This window comes from Salvelinus sp. IW2-2015, linkage group LG2, assembly GCF_002910315.2.
Source record: "Salvelinus sp. IW2-2015 linkage group LG2, ASM291031v2, whole genome shotgun sequence".
NCBI lineage: Eukaryota > Metazoa > Chordata > Actinopteri > Salmoniformes > Salmonidae > Salvelinus > Salvelinus sp. IW2-2015.
Genome location: NC_036839.1, coordinates 19,004,160 through 19,017,883, shown reverse-complemented (window position 1 = coordinate 19,017,883; position 13,724 = coordinate 19,004,160). Strand labels below are relative to the sequence as shown.

At 40.3% G+C, this 13,724-nt stretch overlaps 1 protein-coding gene across 1 annotated transcript in view; it reads right to left on the bottom strand.

The window, feature by feature from the left end:
• LOC111976301 (rho GTPase-activating protein 15-like) overlaps positions 1-13,724 on the bottom strand; it is a 43,665-nt gene extending 29,941 nt beyond the window's left edge. The window contains 6 exon segments of the mRNA XM_024005095.2: positions 4,714-4,803; positions 8,306-8,323; positions 8,326-8,457; positions 8,762-8,821; positions 11,837-12,011; positions 13,433-13,724. Coding sequence (XP_023860863.1) covers positions 4,714-4,803; positions 8,306-8,323; positions 8,326-8,457; positions 8,762-8,821; positions 11,837-12,011; positions 13,433-13,446 — 489 coding nt within the window. The 5' untranslated portion in view covers positions 13,447-13,724.

Sequence of the window (13,724 nt, the reverse complement as noted above, 5' to 3'; positions counted from 1 at the left end):
GTCTGTATCTGTGAGAGGCTAGGCTACCTCTATTTGTGTGTGATGTGATGTGGGATCCATTTTGGGAGCGAGCCACTCCTATTCACAATCGTAATCACGGCTGGTCATCAAGAAGCAATCAGGCACCGTGAGCTTTAAGACAGATGGCATTAAAGTAGTCAGGTCAGCAGCTTTGGACGATTACATCCTGGGATCAGGGGACCAGTAGGCACTGGATAAATCCTACTCCTACTGTACAAACTACAACCTGCTCTGACAATCTACTGTACTGATCTTTCAGTTGCTTTAAATAGTAAATACATTCATTTACATCGATCTGGTCCAGCTTTTCTTATTTACTCCACTCAAGATACAGCTCCTACACTTCAGGGCCTAGCTGATGCATAATGATGTGGAGGTGTTCCGTATTTCTGTGTTGGTGTAACAAGGGCCAAGCCAGTTGTAAAAGTCAATGCCTTTCATCTGACTGAACTTTAGAAAGGTTGAGGCTCATACAGAAATCCGAAGATCAAAAACTGTGCTAACCTCAATGAACTTCTTCCGAAAAAATTAGGATGACATCCTGCCAGTATAATTCACCTTTAACACTCAGAAGGACGCTTCCTGAAGTGATTACGGGTCTTTCGCAAGAATATTAAACTTTCCTGTTGATTAGTCAAGACAAAGCAATGTTTTTAGAGTGGTGGCAGGTTAAAGCTCCTCCACTAAAATGGACTCATTATTTTCTAGCCCTGGGCTCTATTTCATCATCTTAGTTGTTTCTGTCTTCTCTCCATGGTTGTTGTTGAAGTCTGTTTTTCCACATCGTGACTATGAGAACGATGTTTGTCAGAGCAGAGAGGGTACAGGGGGCTCACAGCGAGAGTCGCCCAAAACTCCAAAGAATCAATTAGTGATGAGAGAAGGATGCTGGTGTTGACGTCTCTGTAGCAGCGACCAGTGGTTAAAACCAGACGCCTTTGACACTACACTACTTTTTGTCTCTCTTTCTTCTGGTGGAGTTGATGCAATTTGGACTTTTCTGCTCCTTTTGTTATTTGCTTTTAACTCACTCAAGCCAGACTCAAACACTTAGATATGCAGAAAGGCATGAAAAATGCATGACCACTTATTCAAAGTTGTGCTCCTTTTCATTTGTTGAGCAACGTCAGAGATACTTCTCGTTTTATTATCCTCGTGGGATAGTTTTTGAGCCGTTAGTCCTTTTCAAACAGACTATCTGCTTTCATCAATGCTGATAATAGTTTAAAAAAAACAAATAATGTTGAAATACTTATGAATTGCTTTTGGTTATAAAGACAGTGTGCCAGGCATTTCCATTCAGAGTCTTCTGAAACAGACATTTTGACATATTATTTTTAGTATATAATTTGGGGGGTGCTTATATTTCTCCTGTTAAACACAAGTTTGTAATGGAAATGTGTTTTTGCATATCCCAACCCCCTGAAACCCACACAGGGAGTAGGGTCACAGTCACCATTGAACAGCACCGCTGAGGCAATCAGGGTTAAAGGCCTTGCTCAGCTACAGATTTTTTATATATATTTATTATCTTGTCAGCTCCGGTCCTCGAACCAGCAACCTTTCAGTTACTGGCCCAACACTCTAACCTCAAGGCTACCTGCCACCCCTGGTATGACAGCTCAATATAGATAGACTGCAGTTTGGAATACAGAGTTCTGCTCAATGTGTCTGACAATGTGTCTGACAAATGTTAACCTCATATAGCCTTATATATGGTTTGGTTTATGGTTCCCCAAGCTAAAGTATGTCCTCTACTCATGTCCCTTTTCTGCATCATGTCCCCTCCTACCTCTATGCTTCTTCAAATGTTTTTTTAATTTTTATCACAGTACAAATAGTGAAGTTTAAACAACCTCTGTTCTTCAGTGAACCTTTTTGTATGTTTTTACAATCTTATGTATCATAAGGCAGCTGTGTGACGAACAATGACATATCTCATATCTCATATTGCAGTCAAATATGTGTATTTCCTGTCAATCCTCATGCGATGTTTAACCTGAGACTGATACAGACGCAGAAGTGACTTACTCTCAGCCTCAAAACAACCACATCACAATTGACCACAGTTTTCTCTGGTTTCTAACTATGTTTGTGTATGCATTCTTTCCGTGAGCATGGCACAAGATATGGGGGTCCCTCAGGTGTCAAAGGACTCCAAATACAAAGACCAGAGCTCCCTCCTTGTTTCTGCAAGGTTACGTTTCACTTTGTCAACCCTGGCTGTGTAACTGATAGCCTGATAAAAATGTAGCAGACATGAACCTTGCATTGTTTTAAGAATTTCCTATGTAGAGACCAAGTGAAGGTTATTCACAGTGTCTCGCTAAGCTGAAGTGTGGAGTAACCTTGAAGGAAAACAAAGTCCCTCCTTCCTTAAGCTCCTGGTAGGGCATCATGAAGAACAATGTCCATCTATTCATAAACACAAATTATGATATTGGTGAGTGAAGAGATAACGGGAAGGGTGAGTAACAGACTTGTGTCAAGTCTAAAAAGAAGCCTGCAGCTGAATAAACACTGTGGGTGACAATGGCCTCAGTTAACACCCTCCTCCCATTCCCATCCTCTTTCCCCTGCTTGTGGAATATGGAAGACCTTTGTGTCACCAACCTTGTCACTCCTCCACAATGACAAAAAGAAAGAAAAAAAGTTAATAAATAAGCTGGGTAGATGAATAACATGAACACCTATTTCTGAACCATTTCCATCAACAACTTTTTCTAACACTTTTACTATTCCTTCAGCTGCCCTCGCGCCAAACCAGAGCTTTCTTCTAACCATGTTAATTCCCTTGCAGGACCCCCATAAAGTGATTGAACCATTTCCTCAGTCGATCACACATTCAGTAAACTTTCAACTTTATAGATAGGAAAAACATACTTTTTTTTTGCCTTAATGAGTCAGTTTCAGCTCTCCTCTATCCTTTTACCCATGACTTCCTCTAGAAAGAGCAGGTTGGCTGCTTCCTGCCTGCCAAGCAGCCATGTTGCTGATCTGAAAAGCTACTGTGGGGAAAAACAGCTGGTGACCACTGAGGTCTTAGAAAGTCAACGCTGACTGACTGAGAGACACATTTCTCAGGGTCATGACCCTGTGATCTTTGGCTGGGTAGCCTGTTAATGACAACACTGTCCAGGGAGGATGCTTCCTTACTGGAATGTTCACAGAGAATGATAGTGATAGAGAGCAGAGCGCTGAGCAGAAAATAAGATTCGGCTTCATGCCTATTTGATTGCAGTATTTATTGAGGTGAGGCTCCTTGTCATATTTGGACATTGGATTTGAAGCGCATTCAATCGATATATCTTGTGCATTTGAAATGTTGGATTTGGAAGAAATACACTGAAATACACTGAATGTACAAAACATTAGGAACACCTGATCTTTCCATGACATAGACCGATCAGGGGAATCGATTGGATTCAACATGGGTCAGCATCCCTGTCAAACACTTTGGACACCTTGTAGAGAGTCCATGGCCCAACAAATTGAGGCTGTTCTGAGAGCAAAAAGGTGTGCAACTCAATATTAGGAAGGTGTTCCTAATGTTTTGTACATTCAGTGTATATACTGATACCATCAATAAAGGTTTAAAGTTGAGAATCACATTTATGTCTGCAACCACTGGGTACTTTGCACTACATTTTTATTACTCCATATCAAATCTAGTGAATGGCCTTTTGAGATCACCATTTGCAATAGTGCCAAACTCATCAAGTCTGTAAACCGGCCCTTAGTTTACATGGTTCAATAGAGCAATTATGTTGTCATCGTCTTTGAAATATCTTAGAAATTGGGATCTATCTGGAAGTCAGAGATATGGGGAGCGGAGATACTGTATAAGCGGGCGAACAAAACAAACATTTCTATTCTATTTTTGTAATCGTATCTACCCATCTGACAGGCATATCTTTGTGAGGTATTTCTTCGATTATTCTATAAATCAGTCTCTGGAATGGTGCGAAATTAAAAGTAACTTTCCGTACTAATTTTAACTGTAATCCTAGTGTTGATTGACAATGTTGTCAGAACTCAGAATAGCTTTGCGTCGGCATTACACACACTTTTCTGTCCACAGCACTTGGATTATTTAAGATTATGGTGTAATTCCCATTTTAATCTTCACTGCATTAACATTTTGAGGCTGAAATACTGTGCGGAAGAGTAGCGACCGGCAGCGATGAAGTGTCTTAAGCGTCTGATGAGATCGTGAAATCTGCTCTCATCCTCTTCCTTTTCTCCCGCTTATCACAGCATTTTTTTTCTCATGAAAACTTGTGCTGCCACCGCCAATGAATTGATCATCAGTTTGCTTTGCTGGCTTAAGCTTTTATCAACGAGTATCTTGAAAAGGCAATAAGAAGATAGTACTGAGAAGTTCAAAGGTCTAATTCCCTAAACTAAAGGCCATTGGGTCTGAAGAGACAAGATGTTGGCTTAACATCAACTTCAAATGCAATCTGACTCAATTGAAATGTCTTCTCTGAACAGGTGGAAGCAACGAAAAATTATTTTTGAAAATTGATCAAATATCTTAAGTTGAGTCTATTATATACTGAAATTATCAAGGAAAGAGTGCATCCGAGAACATCCCATCATCAACAACTAAAACAGACAATTTACAGGCTGCTCAGTCTTATTGTAAACTTGCTTGATCCTTGTTTTCACGCAGAAACAAAATGGACGTACCTGAACCACGTTCTTCCGGCTGGACCTCTCTGTTGTCCATTCAACCACGGCCCCACAGAGACCCACCCCATCAGGGCTGCATCCAGGTTTCTACAGACATAGAAGAGGCAGAGTGGAGAGGTGTTTAGTGAATAAAGGTTACTATACTGAACAAAAATATAAACGCAACATGTGAAGTGTTGGTCCCATGTTTCATGAGCTGAAATAAAAGATCCCACAAAAATCTTATTCCTCTCAAATTTTGTGAACAAATTTGTTTACATCCCAGTTAGTGAGCATTTCTCCTTTGCCAAGATAATCCATCCAGCCTGACAGGTGTGGCACATCAAGAAGCTGATTAAACAGCATGATCATTACACAGGTGCACTTTGTGCTGGGSACAATAAAATGCCACTCTAAAATGTGCAGATTTGTCACACAACACAATGCCACAGATGTCTCAAGTTTTGAGGGAGCTTGCAAATGGCATGCTGACTGCAAGAATGTCCTCCAGAGCTCTTTCCAGAGAATTGAATGCTCATTTCTCTGCCATAAGACAAAAGTCGTTTTAGAGAATTGAGCATTACGTCCAACCGGCCTCACAACTGCAAACTAAGTGTAACCACGCCAGCCCAGAACCTCCACATCTGGCTTCTTCACATGCGGAATCATCTGAGACCAGCTACCCGGACATCTGATGAAAATGTGGATTTGCAAAACTGAAGAATTTCTGCACAAACTGTCAGAAACCGCATCAGGGAAGCTCAGCTGCTGCGTTCTCATCGTCCTCACCAGGGTCTTGACCTGAATGCTGTTCGGCGTTGTAACCAACTTCAGTGGCCAAAGACTCACCTTCGATGGCCACTGGCATGCTGGAGGAGTGTGCTCTTCAGATTAATCACGTTTTCAACTGGCAGATGGCGTGTATGGCGTCGTGTGGGCGAGCGGTTTGCTGATGTCAACGTTGTGAACAGAGTGCCTCATGGTGGCAATGGGGTTATGGTATGGGCAGGCATAAGTTACAGACAACAAAAACAATTACATGTCAATTTGATTGCACAGAAATACCGTGATGAGATCTTGAGGCCCACTGTCGTGTCATTCATCTGCCGCCATCACCTCATGTTTCAGCATGACAATGCACAGCCCCATGTTGCAAGGATCTGTACACAATTCTTGGAAGCTGAAAATGTTCCATGTCAACCATGGCCTGCATACTCACCAGATATGTCAATCATTGAGCATGTTTGGGATGCTCTGCATCGACATGTACTGCAGCATGTTCCAGTTCCCACCCATACTCAGCAACTTCACACAGCCATTAAAGAGGAATGGGACAACATTACACAGGCCATAATCAACAGCCTGATCAACTCTATGCGAAGGAGATGCATGAGGCAAATGCATGAGGCAAATGGTGGTCACACCAGATACTGACTGGTTTTCTGATCCACGCCCCTACCATTTAAGGTATCTGTGACCAGAAGATGCATATCTGTATTCCCAGTCATGAGAAATCCATAGATTAGGGCCTGATGAATTTATTTCAACTGACTGATTTCCTTTTATGAACTGTAACTTCTTTGAAATTGTTGTGTGTTGTGTTTATATTTTTGTTCAGTGTAGTTTCACTGCTGTGTTTGTGACTGGGACTCCTAAATGTATCATAGTTGTGCAGTAAATATCAAAATAAATGTTTAAAGAGGGACGCTTTCTCTATAATGGACAGATATTTGATATAAATCACGATGAATAAACAAAAGGAAGTGCTCTACCCAAATATCAGATCTTACCCTTTTGTTATAGCACTTTTTCATATTCATTATGCTGTAAACTGAGAATGTACATGTGCTGTAATTCTCTATCATTCAAACCTTTAATATCTTATTCATATCCTCTATGGAATTAAAGAAGCGGTGTGTAACCGTATCAAAACAAGAATGGTATAATTTTCAGACAAAGAGAATGTGATTTAGAAAATGTAGCTTTTTTAAAGAAGAACTAATCAGTGTTAAAGGCATGGGAACTCATTTAGATATAATTTCCCTTTATTGTGGTCTCAGATGAGGGAAATCATGGGTAAATTATAGCGAGATGCTGTAGAAAATTAAGATGATAAGGACATTCTACAACAYTATTACAATGTAGTATCACAATACATTGTAAACACCATAAATCAGAATCAAATCAAGCTATCTTGGGCCTTGATTTGCTCACTGAGATCCCACATGCCCAGTCTGMAATAAACTGAACCCTGACGACTCAATTAACTACCTTGGCTGACAGGTACAGTATTGGATAAATTAGGTGATATTTGATTTATAGTACCTGCCTCAGACAGAGTAAACTACATGTGTATAAATTGGATGATGTAAAATACTGCCCATTCTTGTTTCTACTGAATAAATAACTCTCCTTATAYAATGATGTACACATTGCAGGTGAACTCATATATCCTGACTTTGTATGCTGGTGACGACATTGTATATTCAGACCCAAACCTAAATACTGCCCACAGCGACCAAATGATAACACAAGAGATTAATAAACTGTTTATTCTACTCTGAAACAAAGATAAACTAAATTATCAAATGAACACACACACACACACACACACAACACTACACCACACAGCACACACACACACACACACACACACACACAACACACACACACAACAACACACACACACACACACACCACACACACACACACACACACCACACACACAAACCACCACACACCCCAAACACACACGAAACCAACCCTCTCACTGTAACCAACATTTTCATCGGAAGGGGGAGATGAATGTCAATCTATGTGGAGTGGAAATTCTCTCTCGCCATAATGAACTATTGGACGGGAGAGTCTGACAGACCGTGCCCGGTGGGCTCAGTAAGGAGAGGCTTTGATTAAGCCTTTGGAGCTTCATTAAAAAGCATGGCAAGCTCTATTTAGAGACTCCCCCCAACCACCCTCTCTCGCTCTCTCCTGCAGTCACCAGTTTCTCTCTGTCTCGCTCCACCTCTCCCTCTCCCTCGCTCTCTCAGAACCACATCAGGGCAGGGTGGATTAAAGTCACATACTATCACACATAGACAGAACACATGCACACATGCACACACACAAACACAAACACACACTATATGCAGTCCACTTCACAAGGGGTAAACAGTTCCTTCATTCTTTTTTGATGGGTGAGCTCCAGTCCTTGGGATCAAAGCAAAGTTAATTTGCCAGTTTAGAGAATCAGAAAATGAAAAGAAAAGCTTTCATTTCTGGCATCAAATATAAAATGCACATAGCTGTGGTTCACTCAACATTGCACTCATAATGCTAATAGCAATCCCTCAGAAGGTGATTTGAGGCTGTAATTAGAACTTGCCCCCTCGCTATTCAGCAGGTTACAACCTATTGATGTCACTTTTTTACTTTACTGAACTGTACTTTTTACTTTTATGTGTGTGTGTTGTGTGTGTGTGTGTGTGTGTTGTTGTGTGTTTGTGTGTGTGTGTGGTGTGTGGGTGTGTGTGTGTAGTGTTTGTGTGTTAGTGTGTGTGTGTGGTGTGTGTGTGTGTGATTGCGGCGGTTGTGCGTGTTGTAAAAACCTTACCAAAATTCTCAGGGCTTCCATTGCTTGCTCTCTTTATAAAACAGAAGTTTATCAGTCTCCAGGACTACCCAAGTTGAAGCCCAGTTCTTCCTCAGTTTTTTGCCTCCATCTGATATTTTGGCTTTATTCAAATATTCACCTTTCAAAACAACCTGAAATGAATGATGTAACATTTAGCCTTTAACATATATTAAATATTAAAATAAAACACATGCTATTTTATCAGTATAAACAAAATAAATAAGTAAAGTAATAAGTAATAAGTAAAATAGGCCTGCTGAGTTAAAAGCATAGAAACATATTTATAGTGAATAATACTTAAAAGTTAGACTTATAGAAATAGTCTAATAGCCAATAGCAACCATATAGCAATAAAGTATKATAAACCAAGTATAATACATTCCTTCCCATATGTTGCCATACAAACAGTTATTTATGATGACCTGTCATACTCACGAGAGTCTCTGCAGCTCCACCAATGTTATGCTGAGACTGGTTCCTCCGGTGGCGAGAGATCTACAGAAACAGAAAAGCAGAAAGATATATTGAAGAGAAGCCGATTTCCCTGACTGTTTAAAATCAGAGCTGTTGCTTGATTGTGGCCATATTGTCTTAGCTAGTAAAATCGGTTCAGTGAAATTAAAGGCGTACAGGTACTGCTAAGAGTCCATGTATTCCATTCAGTAAAGATGCAATATACTGCATACAGAGTATGGTTACGTGTGAATGTATCATCAATGTATTAACATATACAACGTCTATATRATACAAGACTATACAGTCTCTGATAGTAATGTGTATGGAAACAGTGGGGTTAATGAGATGAGACCTCGCATTGTGACAACAGATTAACAACGCACACAACTCAGTGCTAACCAAAATCAGACCATGAGAATRCAGATCAATATCACAGCAATGTAAACACTCATTCCAAAAGATAAACATGGACACAAATACAGCAYGATTATTGATAGTGTCATTTGACAAATCCATTCTCAACTGCATGTATTTCAGTATTGTAGTAATAGAGTAGCAGCAGAAGCAGTACTAGGTATAGCTATAGTAAAGGTKGCTTAGAAGAGGTTGAGGTTATACATAGTTGAACAAGAGTTCTGCGATATCCACACCCTTTACTATGGAAACACAGCTCACAGAATGTATTGTTTGGTAGTCAGTTTTATCCTTCAGCACAGTGCTGGCCTGCCCTCTACTGTTCAAAGGATAGGCCTACCCCGGCACGCCCCTAGTGAGTCCTATATTCATTATGATTGGGTCCTGCTATATTCTCTCATTAATCACAGTGTAAGAGGGTGAAGCTGSTCACAGTACAACTGGATTTAACACACTTTCCATACATTGGAGGAGGTCAAGAAAGCATTTCTCTGCTCTCTGGTAACATATCTAATACATGYGAGTAAACAAATAACGTTTATTTTGATGTCTGTTAGATGAGACCCTCTGTGTAATGAATGTAAWGAAATGAAAAGTACATCTGTAATACGAACAACATTCTGGAACACTGATGCAATGTTAAAGCAACACTAACGTTCCGTGTTCCGAGTTGTGTTAGTTCCGAGTTGTTAATGACCATGTTTGTAGTCCGTAGGAACTGGTTCATTATCTCCAGTAGTCTTTGCATCTCTGTCCTCTGGACAAACTGTATTATTGCAGTATAAGACGTCTCACAAACAAGTATCATCTGCATAATTAGCAAACAAGCAACCCAACAAAACCYCAGACGTGGCCTCACGGCAGTGATCATCTGSGMGATTCAGWRTGCTGTCAATTACTAATAAACCCTYTGAAGGTTTACAATACAACGGTGTATGTTAAGCAATCTAAACTGACGGATTGAAGGTCAATGGCCTGTTGTAAACACATCTAATACTATTTTGTATCTGAAGTTGTGCAGATGAACATTCTAGCCAACAGARAGATGTATTGTYTGATACGATGCAGGAACCACTATGRTAAATAGAGGTGTCAGCCAGCCCCTCCACCAGCTTATGAAAAATATTAAATGGTTGGGGTTATGTCCAGTTCATTGTCAACATGGTAGCTACATTATTACAAATATGCTACACCAGATTGCTCATTTTGTAAATGCATCATCTGTTTTATCTTTACCCTGATTTTCCCACAGGGAAGTGCTCAGAGTCAAACAGAGATCAGCTCAATTAAGCTAATGATAATCACCTAATGTGCGACAACAGTTTATAAACAATATAATCATAATTACTGGAATTTATATAAGCACAGTTCACCAAATGGCTAACAATATTCAATAAGCCTCTGAAATCAGAGTATATCCGGCTGATAGATGTGTGTGTGTGTGTGTGTACGCCTACACTGAGTGTACAAACATAAGGAACACCTCATCTTTCCATGACATAGACTGACCAGGTGACTGCCTTGCTCTGGATGTATGATCCATTATTGATGTCATCTGTTTAATCCACTTCAATCAGTGTAGATGAAGGGGAGGAGACAAGTTAAAAAAGGATTGTTAAGCCTTGAGTCAATTGAGAGATGGATTGTGAGACAATTGTGTATGTGTGCCATTCAGAGGGTGAATGGGCAAGACAAAATATGTAAAWGCCTTTGAACGGGGAATGGTAGTAGGTGCCAGGCACACCAGTTTGAGTGTGTCAACTGTCAAGAACTGCAACGCTGCTGGATTTTTTCACGCTCAACAGTTTCCCTTGTGWATTAAGAATGCTCCACCACCTAAGGGACATCCAGACCAAGGCAGGCCGGTGGTCGAAAACAGGTAATTGACGAAAGAGGACAAAGGAGGCTGACACAAAATGTGCAGAGCAACAGACGAACTGCAGTTAGTCAACTGACAGTCCAGTACAACATTGGTGTCCAAAGAACCATAAAATAATYCACAACTCATTTGAACACAAATGGGGTATGGCAGCCGACYACCTTACAAAGTTCCACTTCTTTTAGCAACAAAACAAAAAACTGCGGTTGCAGTGGGCTAAGGAACGAAAACACTGYACACTGGAAAATCMGAAAAAAACATTGCCTGATCTGATGAATCCCGGTTCCTGCTGTTTCACACTGATGGGAGGACTAGGGTATGCAGATAATCACATGAGTACAAGCATCTAACATGCTGTGTGTCAACATTGCAGGCTGATGTAGGTGCTGGGATGGCACACATTGGGCCTCTTGATAAAAGTGGAGCAARGTTTGAATGCCACAGGCTATCTAAACATCATTGCCAATCAAGTGCATCCCTTCATGGCAACAGTATATTTTTAAAACAGGATAATGCCCCTAGGATAGGACTGTCCAGGAATACCAATCCAATTGAGCATCTGTGGGATGAGACGGAACGAGCTATTCGGAGTAGAGATCCACTACCAGCCAATTTAACACAACTGTGGGAAGCATTGGAGTCTTTCAGTACCTTGGAGAGTCCATGCCCTTACAAATTGAGGCTGTTCTGAGGGAAAAAAGGGGTTCAACTCAAGATTAGGAATGTGTTCCTAATGTTTTGTACACTCAGTGTATACTCACAGGTTTGGGAGGCAGGTCAGGATCCTGCAGGACCATGGACTTGGTTTGACTCAGGCGTTCCCCGCTGCTCTGGGAGCTCTTGATGCGCATCTGGACTGTACCTTGTGCTGCTCCGGTCAACTGGTGGGGCAGAATCATAGGCGGCTGTTTCCCTACATTCTGAAGATTGGTGATTCTGGTCAAAAGGAGATGAAAACATAAGTGAATGTTAAGATWAAAATATTGATGAAAAAAACAAGTATTATCCAATTGATAAGATTTCTTATAAATCAATYGATGTAAAATAACCTATATACTGAAGAAGGCTATTAAGTCAAAATGTCTGTGTATGCTATCCTGATGCAGTAAAAAAMAATATKTTTTTTGAAAATGAAGTGTGCTTGATGCAACATCTTTTTGAGGGCCCAAACAAACTTTTGAAAAGAAAGTTTGTTTGGGAAAGCTTGATGGTCCACCTTTGATTCAAATATTGATAAATAATAAGTAGTATCCAACTGATACTAGATTTCTAATCCACAAGATGTCTAATAATTACATGGATATAGAACACTTCATAGAAGGCCGTTAAAAGTGCTGTTTTTGCTTTTGGGAGTGCATTAATTCATTTGGTTTAGTTGTGARGTTCAGGAGATGAGGAACATTTAGGGGCAGACGCTTCTAGAAGTCTGGCCTAAGCTTGAGGACTTTAACTTTCCTTCCTGTAATAGTTGCCTCARCAAAGCATTGCAAAACATCCCTCTTGCTGTAATGTGTCTTTCGATGAGCAGGAAAAAACTCAGTCTGCTTATTTAAGGATTCTCACAAATCTACCCACTGACAAAAATCTATGTTAAATCTAAACAATGATCATGTAAATGTAAATACTAAGGCACATCCAGCCAATGTCATAAAATATTTTGTTGTTTTTTTACGAAATGTGTGTTATTGACTGACGTTTTTTTTGAAAAGTTGCACAGTGTCTCACAACAGGAAGCAAATCTAAAACTCCCTCCCCCAAAAAACTGATTCAGAAATCAACCAAAGTACTTCATGTTTGCATAGAAGAGCCTAACGTCTCTTCTTCTTACTGATTACCACATTAACAATGCAGTAAATAAGGATGGACATGTGATACAAATCGTCATTTTTCTGGTAAAGACTTGTGCAGAAATGTCAATTGACAGACAGGATAATGAATGCAGTTTCAAAAAGTTCAAAAAGTTACTTTAGCAACGTTTAAAAAAAGAGACACAAATTCTCTCTATTTTTTGAATTCACACTTGTTCAACAGCAAATCTACGGTATCTTGTGGCATCTAGCATGTCCTGTTTTAACTGCACTTAGACAGGGCATTCCTAAACAACATCTACTATGTTATAACGATTCTGGACTATAATACTCAAYAATAACGGATATTCCTCACGTGTCAACAACTTTCCACCTATCAGCCYCGTCCAGTAAGGACCCAGGCCACTGACACCATTGCCCAGGTGTTACATCTCTTTAAGTCACCAATGGCCCCCACTAAACCCCAAATACACTTAAAAGCAAGGAAACAGCAATGACAGCATCTTTCAATTTTCAAACCCAAACCCACTAGAATGGTGTCTTTCTTACCTCGTCCCCGCCATGCCTCTATCAAATCAATCTGCCACAGATCACAAAAAGAGAGAAAGTGCAAGTCTTCCTTTTAGAGGAAGTAGGTTTCATCACGTGTTGTAGTCAAACCATTGCTGCTCTACGGTTGATGTGAACATCTGTTATATGTCGCAGGCTCAGGTCCCCACTTCCTGAAGGGTGCTACTTGCACAGAAATAGTCTAACTGAAACTTGCTTTAACTTCAAAAGTGAATACACATTACTAACGCATGTACAGTAGATGTGAGATCTGACCATCACACAATCTGAG